Source organism: Oncorhynchus mykiss, chromosome 15, assembly GCF_057628025.1.
Source record: "Oncorhynchus mykiss isolate SJ-2025 chromosome 15, ASM5762802v1, whole genome shotgun sequence".
NCBI classification, from domain to species: domain Eukaryota; kingdom Metazoa; phylum Chordata; class Actinopteri; order Salmoniformes; family Salmonidae; genus Oncorhynchus; species Oncorhynchus mykiss.
In genome coordinates, this window is record NC_143036.1 from 43,551,351 (window position 1) to 43,573,849 (window position 22,499).

Genomic DNA, 22,499 nt, shown 5'->3' on the forward strand with positions numbered 1-22,499 from the left:
TTGGTCACGAAAATCAGAAAAGCAATCAAATTAATCGTTTACCTTTGATGATCTTCGGATGTTTTCACTCACGAGACTCCCAGTTAGATAACAAATGTTACTTTTGTTCCATTAAGATATTTTTTATTTCCAAATACCTCCGTTAGTTTGGTGCGTTATGCCCAGGAATCCACAGGAAAGAGCGGTCACGACAACGCAGACAAAAATTCCAAATTATATCCATAATGTCCACAGAAACATGCCATTTTTTTTTTAGAATCAATCCTCAGGGTGTTTTTCAAATATCTAATCGATAATATATCAACCGGGACAGTTGGCCTTTCACTAGGACCGGAAGTAACAATGGCCGCCTTTCTCTTTTGCACACAACTCAGCCCCCACCTATCCACTTACACAATGTGGTCGTTCACGCTCATTCTTCAAATAAAAGCCTGAAACTATGTCTAAAGGCTGTTGACACCTTAGGGAAGCCATAGAAAAAGGAATCTGATTGATATCCCTTTAAATGGGCATTAGGGCTGCATGAGAACAGAGAGGTTTCAAAAAATAATGTTCCCAATGTAAACGGCCTATTTCTCAGGCCCATATGCTGGAACATGCATATAATTGACAGATTGGGATAGAAAACACCCTGATGTTTCCAAAACTGTCAAAATATTGTCTGTGAGTATAACAGAACTGATATTGCAGGCGAAACCTGAGGAAAATTGAACAAGGAAGTGGCCTCTATTTTGAAAGCTCCATGTTCCATAGCCTGCCTTCGCTCCATTTAAAGGGATATCAACCAAATTCCTTTTCCTATCGCTTCCTCAAGGTGTCAACAGTCTTTAGACATAGTTTCAAGCTTTCATTTTGAAAAATGAGTGAGAAAGATATCGCGTCGGTGGATAGCTGGGTGTTCCATGAGTTTTGCTTGAGTAACATAGTGGGGCAGTCATTGACTCTCCCTCTCTTACTGAAAAAGAGATAGTGCCGGTTGATATATTATCGATTATATATTTAAAAAACAACCTGAGAATTGATTATAAAAAACGTTTGACATGTTTCTGTGAACATTACGTATACTATTTGGAATTTTCGTCTGCGACGTCGTGACTGCTCGTGCCTGTGGATTTCTGAACATAATGCGCCAAACAAAAGGTATTTTGGATATAAAAATAATATTTATGGACAAAAGGAACATTTATTGTGTAACTGGGAGTCTCATGAGTGCAAACATCCAAAGATCATCAAAGGTAAGCGATTTAATTTATTGTTTTTCTGACTTTCGTGACCAATCTAATTGGCTAGCTGTTTGTAATATTTTGTCTAGTGAGAGAGATGATCTTACATAAACACTTGGTATGCTTTCGCCAAAAAGCTTTATTGAAATCTGACATGCCAGGTGGATTAACAAGCTAAACTGTGTTTTTCTATATTGCACTTGAAATTTCTTTTAAATTAAATATTTTTAGTATTTAATACTAAATATTTTAAATATTTTAGTATTTAATTTGAATTTGGCTCACTGCAATTCAGCGAATGTTGACGTACATGATCCTGCTAACGGGATGGGTGCATCAAGAAGTTAACAGTTTTGGAAACTTTAGAGTGTTTTCTATCCAAATCTACCAGTTATATGCATATCATATCTTCTATAAACCCCATCTATTCCATAAGCAAGAAAACAGCAGAACTTGCGACAGACGCCCGGACAAACTGAGCAGTCATGGGAAGAAGGGCCTTGGTCAGTGAGGTGACCCGATGGTCACTGACAGAGCTCCAGAGTTCTTCTGTGGAGATGGGAGAACCTTCCAGGACAACCATCTCTTCAGCAGTCTATGAATTAGGCTTTTATTGTAGATTGGCCAGACGGAAGCCACTCCTCAGTAAAAAGCACATGACAGCCAGCTTAGAGGAACCTAAAGACTCTCAAACCTTGAGAAACAAGATTCTCTGGTCTGATGAAAACAAGATTGAACCCTTTGGCCTCAATGCCAAGCGTCACGTCTGGAGGAAAGCTGGCACCATAGCTACAGCTACCATAGCTGGTAGCAGCATCATGCTGTGGGGATGTTTTTTCAGTGGCAGGGACTGGGAGACTAGTCAGGGTCACCAGAGCGCTCAGGACCTCAGAGGGGGGCGAAGGTTCACGTTCCAACAGGACAACAACTCTAAGTACACGGCCAAGACAACAAAGGAGTGGCTTTGGGACAATTGGCTGAAATTGGCTGAAAAGGGAGGAGTATGTGTGATCTCCGAGACCATGTGTTGTATTTTCATCCCAAATGACACAGCTCCGGACGGATCAGTTACTGAAGCCTCAGCTGGTTTGACCACCCTGGCTCACTGTTTGGCAGAAAACTCTGGGGTGGATACTTATCTGACTAATTGGTTTGATAGTACGTTTGGAAAATGGAAAAATATTATGATCACTGTGTTATGGGCTACATTCACCTGTGTGACTGTTTTAGTTTTATGGGGCTGTTGTCTAATTCCCTGTGAACGAGGCCTTATTTCCAGGACTCTGGAGAAATCGATGACAACAGATGTTGAGGTACGGGCCGATTCCAGGTTCTGACCCGTGGAGTGCTGAATGCATGTCTACAGAACAAGTAGACGAATCTGGATCCTTCATTTGTGGGGAACTTATGTTTGATGAGACCATTTTTGATATTTAGGGAGGTTAGGTTGTATCTTGTTTCAATATTAGACTTTTTATGAAGATTGTAACGAAAATCCTGATTAGAAGAGTTATGATTCTGATGTAGGCCTAAAAACAGTCAGTGCGAATGCAAGTAATGGTTTATGTTAAGTGATATTTTGATAACAAGAAATGTTTCTAATAAAAATAGAAGTATGCTTCTTAATATTTCAATATAACTACATGTGTGATTTTATGTATAATATTTAATCATAGGGTGGATATGTTAAAAATTCCCTTATCAATAATGACTAATTATGTATACATTTCAATCAGGACTGACTAATCAGAATACTATTATATTACTGTATATGTATGACTTTTCTTTATAATCCTAGTACTGAATATAATGTGTCTAAATATAATCAAGAATTACAACAATGTCTTCCTTGGTAGAAATTAATGAACTTATAGCCAGACTGGCTAGAATGATTATCTACACAGGCAGACCTTGGCTCTGTTCATAAATGATCTTAATAGGGAGAGACGATGTGAGAAAGCTTGAGAATCATACAGCCATTGTACTGGAGCGGAGATGAGACGGGCTAGTACTAAAACTAATGACGTCATTTTCAGTTTATAACCTGTGGTAAAATGTATAATGGGCAGTACTCTTGAGAATAAACACTGCTGGTTGACTTTTAAGACTGGTCTCTGTCCATTTTATACAAATAAGAGTCTTACAAATTCTTATGAATTGACAGAGTGTTTAGTTTTAATTGGGTATTAAAACATAGAGGAATATAATTCCTGTAACAGAAACACAAAACATAGAAACTGAACATAGAATGCCCACCCTAGTCACACCCTGGCCTAACCAAAATAGAGAATAAAAGCCTCTCTATGGCCAGGGCTTGACATACCTCCCCATTGTTCCTTAAATGCAATGTATGATATACCATTTTTGCAGCTGAGTTTCTACTTTTATCCAATGTAAACAAATAACACGTTCTATGGCGCATTATTTATTGTCAGCCATTTTTTACGTTAATGCAAGTTGGTGCTAGTTTTATCACCAGAGGGCTTCATTGAGAAGCATTTGATCGTCTCCCATATTGGCATTAATAGAGAATTTTTACACTTTTTTGTAATAACATAGTACATGGGATTGATTTTAAGAAATTTGTCTCAATACATTTGATTAAAACTATGGGATTTCTATTCCGAGTAAAAAGAAAAACTAAACCCTCAGGGTTTCTGCTAGGATGGAATGGAAAATCGGGAGTATGCTACAGCATAATTGTTTTGGAGGATTCTAAATTGTTTGCCTTCATGAGAGAATTTTATTCCAATATTTCTGTAAATCATTTTAGTCTACCTTTTGATTGACTCATTTAGCGAGAGGTCTAACACTTTAAAATGTCATAATTTTTTCCCTCTGAAATCATATCTAACTTGTATTTTTTGCACCATTATTAGTTACATTATTTTAGTTAAAAGCTGCAGACATGCACTAAGAACAGCGGGACCGTTTCCTTAGTCAGCGCCATTATTAATGCAATGCCCCTTAAAGTGTCTCTCTGTGGCGGGGTTGGGGTCACCCCCCATTCCTCCTCCTCCCTCCCCCATGGGCTAGGTCCGTCTTCTGTGCACTGCTCTGCGGTGCGTCCCACGCCCTCGTGCCTTGAGCCTTGTGCGCCCACCGCTATCTCAGTGGATAAAACTGGAGAACTACAAGGCAATCCCATTGTGCACCACTCGGGAGCCATGACCAATACGACCAATATATATTGACCTGCTAATAGCCCATTCTAGAAATGTTGTTTGCAGAATTCACTGCCTGCTACGCATGTGAAAAACAGTATATATATAATATATCTGTGAGTATATCTAATGGGCTTTTATATAATTCTAAAATAATGAATAATAAATATAATCACTTTGTTTAAAAAATAACAATATTTTGGAGATTATTTTGTTTTCATATAACGTAAAGTGAGCGAGAAAAGGGACAATCTTGAACATGGGTTGAGACATTGTTACTAATTTGTAAATAAAGCCATTTTGTTATTTTTAATTATTAATTTCTTTTTTTAGAGGGAGATAAACCAAAAGCCTACAAAAGCCTCTCCCAGTCACAGCCTTTGAACCAGCATCTGTAGCAATGTATTTTGCACGGCAATGCAGTATCTTAGACCGGTATGTCACTCAGCACTGTACAATTTGACTAGTCGGGAGTAGGCTACAGTACTACAGCAAGAGCAAAATAATCCTAACATTTCCACACCCTGATTGTAGTCTAAGTTTCTCTTAGAATAAAAACCTTAGTGTAACAAGAGTTTTAGTAAGTAATACTGAAGTTGTGCACAATTATCAGTTTCTATTTGGTGCATGTCGCCCATTCATTGTCAGTTAGAGACACAGTAGCGCTTTGGAACCCAAAAGCATAATCAGTGCTCTAACTTCCCCTTGCGCTGGTCTGGAGCAATGAAGTAGTACCTACTAAACCACAAATTACCTCTAAGTACAGCAGCAAAATCACAAAACTCAACTTAAGTTGAGCAACCATAGTAAGCTTTGGCCAACGAGACATGGTGGAGTTAGTGTTCACAAAAATAAGCCATTACTATTGCTCTCTATTCTATAGAGCAGTGGTTTTCACACTGGGGTACTGCAGGGAGTCCACAAAAAAAAATATTTTGGGGGATTTTTGCATGTGAAAAATAATTGTTTTATAAATATTGTTAGCGGCAACAGAATACCATTATGGATACCATTTTTATGTCTCTGTCGCCAGTATGAAGGAAGTTAGAGGTAGTTTCACGAGCAAATGCTAACTAGAATTAGCGCAATGACTAGAAGTCTACAAGAACAGTTAGCATGCTAACTCATTACCATCTGAAGTGGTCATTTTTGGGATGGAAAACTGTTTCAGTGTCAACTTTAATGACCAAAACCAGATAGAAATCATGCAGAAAAATAACTATAAGTATGTTTCAATAATACCATCATAAAGAACTAACAATCAAATAAATAAAAAATCCCAGACCCAGGCAATCAGGGCACATGCCCATTGATTTTGTTATGTTTGAGAAGAGAAACACAGTACTATCCATTGCAAAATGCATAGAATTCCTGGAAATTAGCTTCAAAAATGCAACATTTTCCTCAGCTCAATTAAAATAAATTGAGAATTGGAGAAAATTTACTTTACAACAGCAACATTTTTTTACACTGCCAATATACTTTTCTATCTAATAGACATGAACAGTCAGAATAATTAAACAGTCTACTAAATCAATTCATTTTAAAATGCTGATTACTTCTACTTGTCATTATCATACACCTGATGAATGATGGTCTGTGGTAAGATTGTAGGAAGAAAGCAAGAGAATCTCAGAGACATTTACAAAGAGCTCACATGTAAGAGGGGTGAATAAATAATTTTGGATCTTACACATCCACTGCACAGCCAATAAGCAGTATATCAGTGTTCAGACTCAGGTCTTAAAACCAAGAGAGCTATGTCATGACGTGCCCTGGGGGGAGAATCATAGCCCCCCCCCTCTCTCTTTCTTTCTCCACAGTTTATGACAGTCGTAAATATTTGCTTCTGGGTCTGTATTATTGAGATTGGAAAGTGTAACTGTGGGACACAGTGAGAGACTTGGCCAAACTCCTAATCCCCAAAACGGGAGAATAAAACAATATTTCTACTTTTGAGAATGTGGGAATGGTCCGTGCACACTTAAGGGACAGTTATGACGAGTGTGTTTCATTTGGTAATCTCATGAAGGATAGAGAGCACACATAACTGTATCTCCTAAAGTGTACATTTCGCAGCTGTCAGGGTTACATCTAAATATTGTGAAAATATATAATGTGATGTTAACCTTCTAAATGAGAGTATAGCGGTCCATGTGCCCTATAGAGTTTCATATAAAGATTAACTAGTCAGTGGCCACACCCCCCGTGAGCCCACATTAGGCGTCATAGAACCGCCCCTTTTTCCACAGAGTATAAAACCCACTTACTACAAAATGTGCATTAAGTCAGAGAACGCCGGGAAGGAGTCCCCACGTTGGAATTGCTACAATTCTATAGGCCACAGAGACCATACAGCTGTAGTTTTGGCTACATGGCTGGAAATGGTTCAACTCTGAGACTATAGATCACTACAGAATAAGAGAAAATTCTAGACGACATGAATTACTAGCCTGCAGCTAGAAATGACGTAAACCTAGATCGAGAATACCGCCAACCGCCGAAGCAATCTATTCTATGAGAACATTTCTGAATGGTACTCTGAAGTATGCGTTCTAACCACCTACAACCACGAAAGACATTGTGACTTTTGGGAAAGTTAACCAGAGACTCTGAGGAACTCTACAGGACGATTTGATGTTTTCAACGGAGAGACAACAACGACATCCATTCATAAACATGTACATTGCAATTTCTTTCAGAATGAGCAGCCGTTCATGTGCAAAGTATATGCATGTCCATGAGTACAATTATCCACTGTGTGTGGTGAATCCATTTAGTCTTTCCCGCTCTCTCAGTCCCCACCAATTTCCTTGGTCTACCAAGCCGTCATATCGGCTTTGTCCGCTAGGGACTTTCTTTGTATCATGTAGTAACCCAAATATCTATTGTTTGTTTGTTATGTAATTCTTAATTCTGTGTGATTGTTTAGTTAATTATTTATTTACTAAGTACATTTGTATATCGCTGATTCATGATGTATGCTAGTGTTCGTGCAGATATCCAAGGGTTTGTGGTGTTCAGTAATGAGAACTGATGAGGTAATAATAATACATTAATGAGAATGACTAATTGATCAGATATTAAAATGTCTGAAAAGTTATATTCAGAAAATTACAACTCTGTAAATCTCAACATTTTCCGTGGTGCCCCGACTTCCTAGCTAATTAATGTTGACATGATTCGTTTAATCACGTAATAATTAAACTTAGAGAACTGATTTTATATAAATAAGTCTTCACATTCAATGATAGTCCAGACATGACAGCTACTAACACTATTGTACCAGAATCAGTATTGCTTTTCAATGAAAATGGATTTGTGTGATACTTATCTTGTATATACCTTGAAGGCATTCATATATTTCATGCAGAATACCACCCTGCATCCCACTGCTGGCTTGCTTCTGAAGCTAAACAGGGTTGGTCCTGGTCAGTCTCTGGATGGTAGACCAAATTATGCTGGAACTGGTGTTGAGGGCCTGTAGGAGGCACACTTTCGTCCAGTCTAAAAAAATATCCCAATGCCCCAGGGCAGTGATTGGGGGGAACATTACCCTGTGTAGGTTGCCATCTTTCAGATGGGATGTTAAACAGATGTCCTGACTCTCTATGGTCACTAAAAATCTCATGGCACTTATTGTAAAAGTAGGGATGTTGACCCTGGTGTCCTGGCAAAATTCCCAAGCTGGCCTTCATACCATCATGGCCACCTAATCATCCCCAGGTTACAATTGGCTCATAAATCTCTCCTCTGTAACTGTTCTCCGGGTTATTGCTGTACATGACAATGTGTTCTCAGTCAACTTACCTGGTAAAATTAGGGTTACATAAAAAATGTCTGTGTTGTTGCTGTGTATATGTTTACTATATATATAGTTTGGACACACCTACTCATTCCAGGGTGTTTCTTTATTTTTAGAATTTACTACATTGTAGAATAATAGTGAAGACATCAACACTATGAAATAACACATATGGAATCATGTAGTAACCAAAAAAGTGTTAAAAATACACTGCTCAAAAAAATTAAGGGAACACTAAAATAACACATCCTAGATCTGAATGAATGAAATATTCTTATTAAATACTTTTTTCTTTACATAGTTGAATGTGCTGACTACAAAATCACAAAAACATTATCAATGGAAATCAAATTTATCAACCCATGGAGGTCTGGATTTGGAGTCACACTCAAAATTAAAGTGGAAAACCACACTACAGGCTGATCCAACGTTTATGTAATATCCTTAAAACAAGTCAAAAGGCTCAGTAGCACCTCCACGTGCCTGTATGACCTCCCTACAACGCCTGGGCATGCTCCTGATGAAGTGGCGGATGGTCTCCTGAGGGATCTCCTCCCAGACCTGGACTAAAGCATCCGCCAACTCCTGGACAGCCTGTGGTGAAATGGAGCGGATGGAGCGAGACATGATGTCCCAGATGTGCTCAATTGGATTCAGGTCTGGGGAACGGGCGGGCCAGTCCATAGCATCAATGCCTTCCTCTTGCAGGAACTGCTGACACACTCCAGCCACATGAGGTCTAGCATTGTCTTGCATTAGGAGGAACCCAGGGCCAACCGCACCAGCATATGGTCTCACAAGGGGTCTGAGGATCTCATCTCGGTACCTAATGGCTATCAGGATACCTCTGGCGAGCACATGGAGGGCTGTGCGGCCCCCCCAAAGAAATGCCACCCCACACCATGACTGACCCACCGCCAAACCGGTCATGCTGGAGGATGTTGCAGGCAGCAGAACTTTCTCCACGGCGTCTCCAGACTCTGTCACGTCTGTCACATGTGCTCAGTGTGAACCTGCTTTCATCTGTGAAGAGCACAGGGCGCCAGTGGCGAATTTGCCAATCTTGGTGTTCTCTGGCAAATGAAAAACGTCCTGCACAGTGTTGGGCTGTAAGCACAACCCCCACCTGTGGACGTCGGGCCCTCATACCACCCTCATGGAGTCTGTTTCTGACAGTTTGAGCAGACACAAGCACATTTGTGGCCTGCTGGAGGTAATTTTGTAGGGCTCTGGCAGTGCTCCTCTTGCTCCTCTTGCACAAAGGCGGAGGTAGCGGTCCTGCTGCTGGGTTGTTGCCCTCCTACGGCCTCCTCCACGTCTCCTGATGTACTGGCCTGTCTCCTGGTAGCGCCTCCATGCTCTGGACACTACGCTGACAGAGACAGCAAACCGTCTTGCCACAGCTCGCATTGATGTGCCATCCTGGATGAGCTGCACTACCTGAGCCACTTGTGTGGGTTGTAGACTCCGTCTCATGCTACCACTAGAGTGAAAGCACCGCCAGCATTCAAAAGTGACCAAAACATCAGCCAGGTAGCATAGGAACTGAGAAGTGGTCTGTGGTCACCACCTGCAGAACCACTCCTTTATTGGGGGTGTCTTGCTAATTGCCTATAATTTCCACCTGTTGTCTATTCCATTTGCACAGCAGCATGTGAAATTTATAGTCAATCAGTGTTGCTTCTTAAGTGGACAGTTTGATTTCACAGAAGTGTGATTGACTTGGAGTTACATTATGTTGTTCTGTCCATCAGTAAGAATTCTGGAGTGGAAATCCATCTATCCATTTCTCTATCACATGTTTTTTTTTAGCTTGTCATGGTGGTCTCCCTTTTAACAATTTTGAATGGTCTTTACTTTATACACGTTGAAGGTCATGGTCTTGACTTTTTATGCACCATTCAACTGAATGAATACACTTTCTTCACATACTGTAGATACAGCCAAAGTACAGTTACAAATCTGTTCAGTAACAATTTTATAACATGATAGGATAGCTAGCTCAATTCATCATGTAGAAATATTGGAGTAAATCTTGCTCGTAATTCCAAAACTCGAGTTTTAGACTCCCAACAACTGATTGAACACACACACACTCATAAACACACTTTCCCTGATACAGACACTAGCTGAAATCTGACTCTAATCCAAACATCCCCATTAGTACCATGTGGTCAGGGGACTTCCAGCTCCATTCACAGTGTACAGGTGTCATACCCTACTATATCATGCAAACATTTGACAGACCCAGATCTTATTATGATAATTCTCTCAAGTGCTCTTAAAAGAGGTGGGGGGAGGAGGGATGGGGGTAGAGACTCAGCCAAAGTCACTTTCAGCTATAAGACCGACTGTGGTCACAGAGAAACAAAGAACATGCGCTGACCAGGTGTCTTCACCAACATTTTCAATATCTCTCTGACCCGAGCTGTAATACCTAAATGCTTCAAGCAGACCACCATTGTCCATGTGCCCAAGAATGCCAAGGTCATCTGTATAAATTAGTATCGCCCCGTAGCACTCAAATCTGTAGCCATGACATATTTTTAAAGGCTTGTCATAGCTCACGTTCAATACCATCATCCAGAGACCCTTGACCCACCCCAAAATTTACATTCCACCCCAAAGGACCCACAGATTACACAATTTATATTGCACTCGACACTGCACTTTCCCACCTGGACAACACCTATGTGAAAATGCTGTTTATTAACTACAGCTCAGCATTCAACACCCTTGTGCCCTCCAAGCTCATCTGGATCCTGGACAAAGGAGCTGTTCGTGGACTACAGGAAATGGATGGCCGAGCACGCCCTCATTCACATTCACAGGGCTGTAGGCTGTAGTGAAATGGGGTTGAGAGCTTCAAGTTCCTTGGTGTCCACATAACTAAGGATCTATCATGGTGCTCACACACCAACACAGTTGGCACTGCAATGCATTTTCCCCCTCAAGAGGCTGAAAAGATTTGGCATGAGCCCTCAGATCCTCAAAAAGTTGCACAATTGAGAGCATCTTCACTGGCAGCATCACCATTTGCTACGTTGACTGCTTGGCATCTGACTACAAGGCGCAACAGAGGGTAGTGAGTACGTCCCAGTACATCACTGGGGCCAAGCTCCTTGCCATACAGGACCTTAACACCAGGCGGTGTAAAAAATAATACTCGAGCCATCCAAGTCATAGACTGTTCTCTCTGCTACGGCACGGCAAGCCGTACCTATGCATTAAGTCTGAAACCAACAGGACCCTGAACAGCTTCTACCCCCAAACCATAAGACTGCTAAAAAGTTTGTTAAATAGTTAACCAAATTGCTACCCGGACTATCTACATTGACCCTTATTGCACTAACTTTTTTGGCTCATCACATACGCTGCTGCTACTGTTTATTAACCCTGCACATCGACTCGGTACTGGTACCCCGTGTGTGTATGTAGTCAAGTTGTCATTACTCATGTTGTATTTATCATTACTTTTATTATTACATGTTATTACTTTTCTATTATTTCTCTATTTTCTTTCTCTCTGCATTGTTGGGAAGGGCCCGTAATTAAGCATTTCTCTGTTACAATACACCTGTTGTTTACGAAGCATGTGACCATAAACATTGATTTCATTTGAGAGTGAGATGGTATAAGAAAAACCAGGGATTTCATTCTGTACATCTTTGCTGCCTCAGTCTACATATGTTTGTGTGTGTACTAGGAGAGAGCTGGGACCAAAGTAACACGGGGCGATAGTAACAGGCCCATTTTCTCAGATAACACAGAAGCTAGAATGATTAGGTGAAATCAGCATGTTCCTACTATAGAGGACAAAAAAACTGTTTTGAGCAATGCAAGTAAAAAAACAGAACTGAAAGTGTTTAATTGTTTATGGTTTCAAACATATGTCATTTTCTTAACCCATCTTGTGACTAAACTACAACATAGGTGTTACGTCTACTCCCGCACCGACGCTCGACGTCAACGGTCTATTAGCCACCAGTCCTGGCAACCCATCTTTACGCACACCTGGCAACCATCATTACACACACCTGGGCCCTATCAGTCACAACTGGACTTCATTAATACCTTCATTACTTACCCTTTATCTAGCACTAGTTTTGTCAGTCATCGGGTAGTATTGTTTGTGTTCCCATGTCAGACCCTTCTCTTGTTTTGTATCATTCCATGTTCGTTATCATTAAACTCACTGACTCCCTGCGTCTACGTTGCAATAGGTTTCAAGTATCATGCTAGCTAGTCTTGGGTGTTAGCCTGGGAGAAGTTACACGAGCGACAGGTGACATGAAAGTAAACACAATGTAAACTGATGACTTTCATATTGCTTTTATAATGTTAGCAAAGTATCAACAAGTGACAGAATGTTTTAAACCGAAATATAACATTATTAGAATTATGCCTTAATCAATTGACTTGATGGATCTGCTTTCCACATAAGCTTTTATCAACAGGTTAGCGGTTAAAAATGTATATCTTTATGCTTTTGGGGGTCAATGGAAATGTGATAATCATGATGAGTGCTGTTTGTGAAGAGAATAAAGACATGTATTCTATCAAGACCAGACGAAAGCGCATGATTTGTAGGGATAATGAATAGCCTTTGCAAATGGTTCGAAAGATATCCTACTACAATTCCCATTAAAACCTTTTTTGGATAGGGGGCAGCATTTTCACTTTTGAATGAACAGCGTGCCCAGAGTGAACAGCCTCCTACTCTGTTCCAGATGCTAATACATGCATATTATTATTAGTATTGGTTAGAAAACACTCTGAAGTTCTAAAACTGTTTGAATGATGTCCGTGTATAACATAACTCATATGGCAGGCAAAAACCTGAGAAAAATCCAACCAGGAAGTGGTAAATCTGAGGTTTGTAGTTTTTCAAAGCTTGGCCTACCAAATACACAGTGTCTATGGAGTCAAGTTGCACTTCCTATGGCTTCCACTAAATGTCAACCGTCTCTAAAGAGGGGCTCATGAGACCTGCTTGAGTCAGTGGTCTGGCATAGTGCCTTGGTCTCATGACGCGCGGTCACGAGAGAGTTAGCTCTCGTTCCAGTGCTTTTCTTCAGACATAGGAATTCTCCGGTTGGAACCTTATTGATGATTTATGTTAAAAACATACTAAAGATTGATTCCATACATCGTTTGACTTGTTTCTACGACCTGTAATGGAACATTTTGAGTTTTTGTCTGGACGAAGTGCTTGTGCCTCATGAAGATGGTTACTGGGCTACACTAACAACAAGTGACTATTTGGACATAAATGATGGACTTTATGGAACAAATCAGTCATTTATTGTCGAACTGGGATTCCTGGGAGTGCCTTCTTATGAAGATCATCAAAGGTAAGTGAATATTTATAGTGTTATTTCTAAATTATGTTGACTCCAACATGGCGGATATTCCTCTGGCTGGATTGGGCTCTGAGCGCCGTTCTCAGATTATGCTTTTTCCGTGAAGTTTAAAAAAAATCTGACACAGCGGTTGCAGTCTAGCGGAGACGTCTATCTTTAATTCTGTGAATAACACTTGTATCCTTTATCAATGTTTATTATGAGTATTTCTGCAAAATCACTGGATGTTTTGGAATCAAAACATTACTGCATGTAACGTGCCAATGTAACTGAGATTTTTGGATATAAATATGCACATTATCGAACAAAACAAATGTATTGTGTAACATGATGTCCTATGAGTGTCATCGCATGAAGATCATCAAAGATTAGTGATTTATTTTATCTATATTTCAGCTTTTTGTGACTCCTATCTTTGGCTGTAAAAATGGCTGTGTTTTTTTGACTTGGCGGTGATCTAACATAATCATATGTTGTGCTTTCGCTGTAAAGCATTTGTGAAATTGGACACGATGGGTAGATTAACAAGAAGTTTCTTTAATTTGCTGTATTGGACTTTTTAGTGTGTGAAAGTTACATATTTCTAAAAAATATTTTTGAATTTCGCTCTCTGCCTTTTCAAAGGATTGTTGTTGAGGGGTTCTGTTAGCAAAACGCCTGCCCTAGAAAGGTTAAAGTGAGATGAGAAAATTATTGTTAAAATAGCTATTAGTTGATCTATTTTAATTCGATTAATATTGTAAGACAAAATATTATGGTTACACAACCTTGTGATGTTGACACGTGGTTCATTTTCATAAATGTCGAACCAAAAGCAATATTTATTTAAAACGTACAGTATAGTACATTTGTGACCCATTTCAAGAAGCTAGGTGTACATCACTACTTCACAGGAGATGCATTTGAATGTTTAAAAATATATATATATATTATCAAAGTGTGTTTTTTGTAGAAATGTCTTCTGGAACATTTATAATGACAAACTTGTATGCCATCTGTAAAAATGAATAAAAATGTTATATTACGAGTCTACTTGGTTTAGCCACGGGAAAAAAACTGCTAGCCATGATTGGCTGAGATAATCAATGGGCTGGACATGCCGAGAGTAGCACGCTTCTGTCTATAACATGAGCTGCTAAGTATTTGTAGATAAGCCTTGCTACCGCGGCTTTTTTGAAAGATATAACGTTAGCCAAGGAAAACTGCAAAAGTGTTTTTTCTGCTGTCAACAACATCGCTGAGCAAAGTTTAGCAGGCACTATCGACAAAGCTCAGTGGGAAAAAGTTGTGAGGGACTACTCTCTGCACACAGTTAGTGTGATCCGGAGTGACTTAACACAGCAACGGACCAAACAAGCTGTAGCTAGTTACAAACCAAACGGACAAGATATGCCGCCACCAAGCGTTCTTCCATGTATACGGGTTAAAGTCTAGCTAGCTACATTTGTATTGGTTTTACATTTTTTCAGGAAATTGTTTTCATTGCAAGTTAAAGCGTACTGTTAGCTAGCTAGCAAACATTATCTTGCTGGCTCGCTAGCTAACTTTACGTGTATAATCTATGTAGCAATTTTATTTGTATCCCAGAAAGCCATTTGCATTGATATGTATAGCCTGTTAGCTAGCTATCTAACATTGAACCTAGATGGTTTGTTTTAGCTACTTGCAGATTCATACTACAGCATTTCATGTGGCTAGCTATGACAATCACTTTGTATTGCTAATAGTACGGGTTGGGGTTTTAGATCATTGTCCAGCTAACTAGCTAGCTAGCATCATGTCTTAACAAAAGACACCACTTCACACACCTGTCTAAATTGATGGGTCATGTGACATCTAGCCACATCTAGTTAAGTGGATGGGTTCCTATAGTCTATATGTCTACACATGTGCACATGGCAGACAGCGTGTATGGTGTCATGTGGGTGACTGGTTTTGCTGATGTCAACGTTGTGAACAAAGTGTGCCATGGTGGCGGTGGGATTATGATATGGGCAGGAATAAGCTATGGACAACGACCACGATTGCATTTTATCGATGCCAATTTCAATACACAGAGATACCATGACGAGATCCCGAGGCCCATTGTCGTGCATTCATCCACCGCCATCACCTCATGTTTCAGCATGACAATGCACAGCCCCATGTTGCAAGAATCTGTACACAATTCCTGGAAGCTGAAAATGTCCCAGTTCTTCCATGGCCTGCATACTCACCAGACATGTCACTCATTGAGCATGTTTGGGATGCTCTTGATTGACGTGTATGACAACGTGTTCCAGTTCCCACTGATATCCAGCAATTTTGCACAGCCATTGAAGAGGAGTTGGGACAACATTCCACAGGCCACAATCATCAGCCTAATCAACTCTATGCAAATGAGATGTGTCGTGCTGCATGGGGCAAATGGTGGTTCCACCAGATACTGACTGGTTTTGTGATCCACACCCTTAACTTTAAAAAAAAGTATGTGACCAACAGATGAATATCTTTATTCACAGTCCTGAAATCCATAGATTAGAGCCTAATATATTTATTTCAATTGCCTGATTTTCTTATTTGAACTCTCAAGCGAGTGGTTCTTCCTTTAAAAGTTGCATCGTACTGCAGCACAGCTTGCAGGCTGCCGCAGAATTCTATGGCACATTATGTAAGTGTCAGCCATTGTTGCCATTAATGCAAGTTAGTGCTAGTTTGACCACCAGAGGGCATCTTTGAGAAGCATTTGACTGTTTTAAATATTGGCTGTTCTAGAGAATTTATGAACACAGTATATGGGACTGATTTAAAGAATTTTAGTTTAATTATTTTTGATTGATATTATGGTGTTTCTATTCCAAGAAAAACAATAAACTAAACCCTCAGGCTTTACGGACAATATGGCGCTGTACAATGTGACCGGTGACTGTGTGAAAAGCAAAATAATCTGTACATTTCCACACCCAAATTGTAGGCTAACCAAAACTCAAAACAAAGATTCAGTGAAAACTAAAATCTCATTGATTTATCAAGACCAGTCCCCATGCTTGTCTCAGAGCAGCACGAATGGTTGCTGAAATAGTTGACCACACACAGGTAGGCTATTGCTTCAAATCCTATAATAACAATTGGATGACTTTGGGTGTTCCAGTAAGCAAGAATTTGATGCCTTCATTAGCCTATTTTATTCCAATATTTCTGTCATTCAGTATTTTTTATTCCCATAGTAGTTTTGGATCCATCCAGATGTGGTTAGAAAACAATGCATTTGGAGAGCTCGGTAGGAGTCTATTGTCCTGCTGATAAACAATCAAGTGCGGAAGAGCAAGGAACCTTGACTAATTAAACATGTCGGTAAAATACAGTTAGACTTGGGGACTATGGTCACAGACAGTGCTATTTGCCTGTGTTACGCCGATCGCGAAGCCCAGGAAAATTAACAGGTATAGTAGGCTACAATACTGTAATGTAGGCCTAGTAATGATCAAAAATAATGCTTAAATCGACTGCTGGACTTTACTGTATGTTGAACATTTTTACATTGTATTCCATTTCCAGCAAGACCATTCAAGCCTTCGACTCACTGATGGTTGAAGATGATGAACGATCGGCAAAGGAAATCTGGAATCTGCTGGCATCACGGTACAACATCACTCTAATCACAGTACTCTAATCAAGATAGTTGAAGAAACTTGAGTGGACTTATGAAAAGGCTCTGTAAGACATTATATATATATATATATATATATATATATATATATATATATACACACAGTTGAAGTCGGAAGTTTACATACACCTTAGCGAAATACATTTAAACTCAGTTTTTCACAATTCCTAACATTTAATCCAATGCCCTGTATTAGTTCAGTTAGGATCAAAAGATTATTTTAAGAATGTGAAATGGCCGAATAATATTAGAGAGAATTATTTATTTCAGCTTTTATTTCTTTCATCACATTCCCAGTAGGTCAGAAGTTTACATACACTCAATCAGTATTTGGTAGCATTGCCTTTAAATTGATTTAACTTGTGTCAAACGTTTCGGGTAGCCTTCCACAAGCTTACCACAATAAATTGGGTGAATTTTTTGCCCATTCCTCCTGACAGCGCTGGTGTAACTGAGGGAGGTTTGTAGGCCTCCTTGCTCATGCACGCTTTTTCAGTTCGGCCCACACATTTTCTATGGGATTGAGGTAAGGGCTTTGTGATGGCCACACCAATTTCCTTGACTTTGTTGTCCTTAAGCTATTTTGCCACAACTTTGGAAGTATGCTTGGGGTCATTGTCCACTTGGAAGACCCATTTGCAACCAACTTTAACTTCCTGACGGATGTCTTGAGATGTTGCTTCAATATATCCACATAATTTTCTTGCCTCATGATGCCATCTATTTTGTGTGGTGCAACAGTCCATTCTGCAGCGAAGCACCCCACAACGTGATGCTGCCACCCCCGTGCTTCAAGGTTGGGATGGTGTTCTTCGGCTTGCAAGCCTCCCCCTTTTCCTCCAAACATAACGATGGTCATTATGGCCAAAGTCAATTGGAGATGTACCTGTGAATGTATTTCAAGGCCTACCTTCAAACTCAGTGCCTCTTTGCTTGACATCATGGAAATATCAAAAGAAATCAGCCAAGACCTCAGAAAAAAATGTGTAGACCTCTACAGGTCTAGTTCATCCTTGGGAGCAATTTCCAAACGCCTGAAGGTACCAAGTTCATCTGTACAAACCACAGTATAAAGTACAGCATAAACACCATGGGATCATGCAGCCGTCATACCGCTCAGGAAGGAGACACGTTATTTCTCCTAGAGATGAACGTACTTTGGTGCAACAAGTGTAAATAATTCCCAGAACAACAGCAAAGGACCTTGTGAAGATGCTGGAGGAAACAGGTACAAAAGTATATATATCCATAGTGAAACGAGTCCTATATTGACATAACCTGAAAGGCCTCTCAGCAAGGAAGAAGCCACTGCTCCAAAACCGCCATAAGAAAGCCAGACTATGGTTTGCAACTGCACATTGGGACAAAACTGTTTGGCCATAATGACCATCATTATGTTTGGAGGAAAAAGGGGGAGGCTTTCAAGCCGTAGAAGACCTTAGCAATAGTGAAGCACGGGGGTGGCAGCATCATGTTGTGGGGGTGCTAGAAGGCCGGCGATGCCGAATGCCTGAGCTGAACAGGAAGGGGAGCCAAAGCAAAGGCTGGCGTGACAAATGTCACAAATTGAACACTCACAACAGGAGCAGATTAACTTTGTAAAAAATAACAACATTTTGGAGATTTCATTTCAAATAACTGGAAGTGAGCATTTGTAATCTGAATAAAGGGAAATGCCATTCGTGAATATGGGGTGAGACATTCATACTAATTTGTAAATTAAGCCAGTTTGTTATTATGAATATTTTATTTCTGGTTTTGGATTGAGAGAAACCAAAATCTCACCTTGCCTATTTTTCAAAAATCGTCAGTCCACACGTCAAGTGAATTTCCCTCATTGCATTTACCCAAGTTCTCTCTTAACTCCAGGATCGCTGACAGTTTTTTTGTTGCCTGATGCAGGACTCCAGTGCCAGAGGAAAGACTCAGACTGAAAACACCTTCATTAATTGCCACAGTTTAGACTACCGATAGATCAGCGTTCTAACTCCCTCCTGTGACAGTGTGGTACAATGACAAAATGCCGCCATCTCCCACTAACAGTCGCGGCATAAGCTCATAACTTTTAAAGGAAAAACCACTGTATCTCAGTAAAATCTTTGAAATTGTTGTATGTTGCATTTATCTTTTTGTGTAAAATATTTATAAAATATTTTCATCTGGACACTTTCTAATTTTGATATTACTACTATGCAAATTTGCAAAGTAATCATTTCACTGCACTGTTTACACCTTCTGTATCCTGGGCATGTGAAAAATAAACTTTTATTTGACAGTCAATATTTTCTTTACTGTAGGTTACTACTTTCACCACTTTTAGTCTTGAAATCTTTGGTTGTTTACTACACTACCTTAATTACTCTGTTTAGCACATGGCCTCGCATGTGAATCCTTAAAGAGATGGGTTGGGCTAAGACTTAAGAGGATATGAACAATGCTGAATAGGTGTAGACAAAGAAGAGCTCTACAATAGGTGTACCAAAACATTCAAGTGCCATTTTCTCAAAAGTGGTTTGGGTTTATCAACTTTCAAAGCAGAATCACTTTCCCATTGTTCCTCAACTGCAGTGTATGATATACCATTTTGTAGCTCTGAGTCTGTACAATTTCACATTTTGCTACATATGACTGAATTGAGCTGGTCGGTCACATTTGTTTAAAGTAACATACTACAAACCAGAAACATGGAGATAAGACATATATTGTGCACTTACTTCCGTCCCGAGACAGTGTTCCTTCAGTCCCCACCGGCAGGTACAAAAGTAACGTTAGGCTAATTCTCTTCTCGGTCTATTTAATTTCAGCTCTTTTACCCTAGAAATTAAATTACTAATGGTGGAGGACACGTGTCTGTTTGTAATAAAATATGGTGTCTCTAGTTCTATCAGTCTCTGAGCAATTAGAATGAAACAAAAAGTGTGACTTTCGTCCCAGTTCTCCTCTACTGCATTGGTGTGTGTTTCTCTGTATATGTGTGTGTGAAGTTATTGTCCTGTGAAGTTAAAATTAACACATTCCCACAGTCCCACAGTCTGTCATTGATTTCACACAGGTTTTTATACATATGACGTGTCTTAGTTCGTATTTGTGTGCATGCGCATGAGCTCTTTGTCTTACCTCTTTATGGCTTCTTCCTGTCTTCTCTTCTTATCGTGTTTCTCCTGAAGGTAGGCCCAGTTGGTCTCTTTGCGGACGCGGTCGCTCTCACGGGCAATGTCAGAGGCATTCTGGATGACCAGTCCGTCATAGGCCCTGAGTCCACTGTCCTCCACATACTGGAAGAACCTGCTGAACGATGCTTCCTCCTCTTGAGAAGTCATTGTTTTTCACTGGCAGTGGAGCAGAAAGCACTGCAAGTAGAGGGATAGGGTAGAAACACAGACAGGGCTGAGTTACACGATAAGGAGGTCAAGTCAATAGTAATGATGTCTGGTGTATAACGACGTGGAGCAGGGAAATGACATGCAATGTCCCACTGGGCACAAATATTTGTCAACGTATTGTGACGTGGAGTCTATGTGGAAAATACATTGGATTTGAATAAAGTCATCAATGTAAACTGTTGTTTTGTGGGTGACATTACAACCATAGGATTATGTCATCACTGTTACCAATTTTCAACAGTTAAATCTTGTAAGTAATATGTTGAATTTGAACCATTGAAACAACATCAGATCGTCAGCATTATATCCACTTTCAGGGGCAACGCCCCCATTAACACTGATGAGGCTGTAGTGGTGCGGGTTGAGAGGTTCAAGTACCTTGGTGTCCACATCACCAACAAACTATCATGGTCCAAACACACCAAGACAGTCGTGAAGTGGGCACGACACCTTTTCCACCTCAGGAGACTAAAAAGATTTGGCATGGGTCCCCAGATCTTCAAAAAGTTCGACAGCTGCATCGTCGAGAGCATCCAGCCGTAAGGCGCAACAGAGTGTAGCGCGTAAGGCGCAAAACATCACTGGGAAGCTTAGAAGCTTCTACCCCCAAGCCATAAGACTGCTGAACAATTATTCAAATGGCACCCGGACAATTTACATTGACCCCCCCCACACACACACTTTTGTTTTACATTGCTGCTACTCACTGTTTATTATGTATGCATAGTCACTTTACCCCTACCTACATGTGCAAATTACCTCGACTAACCTGTACATCCGCACATCTTATTGTGTTACTTTATATTTTGTTTTTTACTTTAGTTTATTTTGCAATTATTACACAATTATTTAGCAATTAACTCTTTGTTGTACTGCATTGTTGGTTACTGACTTGTAAGTAAGCATTTCACGGTAAGGTCTACACCTGTTATATTCAGCGCAAGGGACAAATACATTTGTATTTTATTTAAGGCTAGGGGGCAGTATACTGAATTTCCGCCTGACTGACGTGCCCAAAGTAAACTGCCTGTTACTCAGGCCCAGAAGCTAGGATATGCATATAATAGGTAGAATTTGATAGAAAACACTTTGAAGTGTCTAAAACTGTTAAAATAATGTCTGTGAGTATAACAGAATTGATATGGCAGGAGGTCACAGGCCTTTCCAATGCAAGTCTATGGGTCTATATATAAAAATAGCTCTCAGGTTGCAGAACCTAATCATTCCACTAGATGTCAAGTCTTTATACAGGGTTTCAGGTTTGTTTCTTGAAAAACTAGTAGTTTTTCCAAAGTGAATGAGTGCGCGCTCTTCGTTATTTTCCTTTCCTATTGTACACCGTTCTTTCAATCTGAAATAGTATCATTTATTTACATATTAGGGTACCTGAGGTTTGATTACAAACATTGTTTGACTTGTTTGGACAAAGTTTACCGGAACTTTCTGGATTCCTTTGTATGCATATTGAAGGAATCGATTACTGAAATCAATGGCGCAAACTAAACAGACTTTTTTGGGCATAAATAAGGACTTTATCGAAAAAACAAACATTAATTTGTAGCTGGGACCCTTGGCATTGAAAACAGAGGAAGATCTTCAAAGGTAAGTGATTTATTTAATCGCTATTTGTGGTTTTGTGAAGCCTGTGCTGGTTGAAAAAGTATTTTGACATGGGGCACTGTCCTGAGATAATCGCATGGTATGCTTTCACCATAAAGCCTTTCTGAGATCTGACAATGCAGTTGCATTAAACAAGAAGTTAAGCTTTTAAATTATATAAGACACTTGCATGCTCATGAATGTTTAATATTAAGATTAATTAATTAATATAAAATGTCAACAAAACTGTGTGTGTGTTTGAGCACTAACAGTGTTGTGTATGATTTTGTGAGCATATTTGAAATTATCCTGC

General features: G+C 39.8%; 1 protein-coding gene across 3 annotated transcripts in view; it reads right to left on the bottom strand.

Annotated features, from left to right (window-relative positions):
* The window catches only part of nyap2a (neuronal tyrosine-phosphorylated phosphoinositide-3-kinase adaptor 2a), a 120,455-nt gene that overhangs the window by 93,326 nt on the left and 4,630 nt on the right, over nucleotides 1–22,499 (bottom strand). For all 3 annotated transcript variants that reach the window (XR_016486685.1, XM_090200117.1, XM_021563189.3), the window contains exon 2: nucleotides 20,322–20,554. Coding sequence is in view for 2 of the 3 variants with exons in the window: in XM_090200117.1 (XP_090056243.1) it covers nucleotides 20,322–20,524 (203 nt within the window). In the remaining variant the exon portion in view is untranslated. The remainder of the gene's footprint in view (nucleotides 1–20,321; nucleotides 20,555–22,499) is intronic.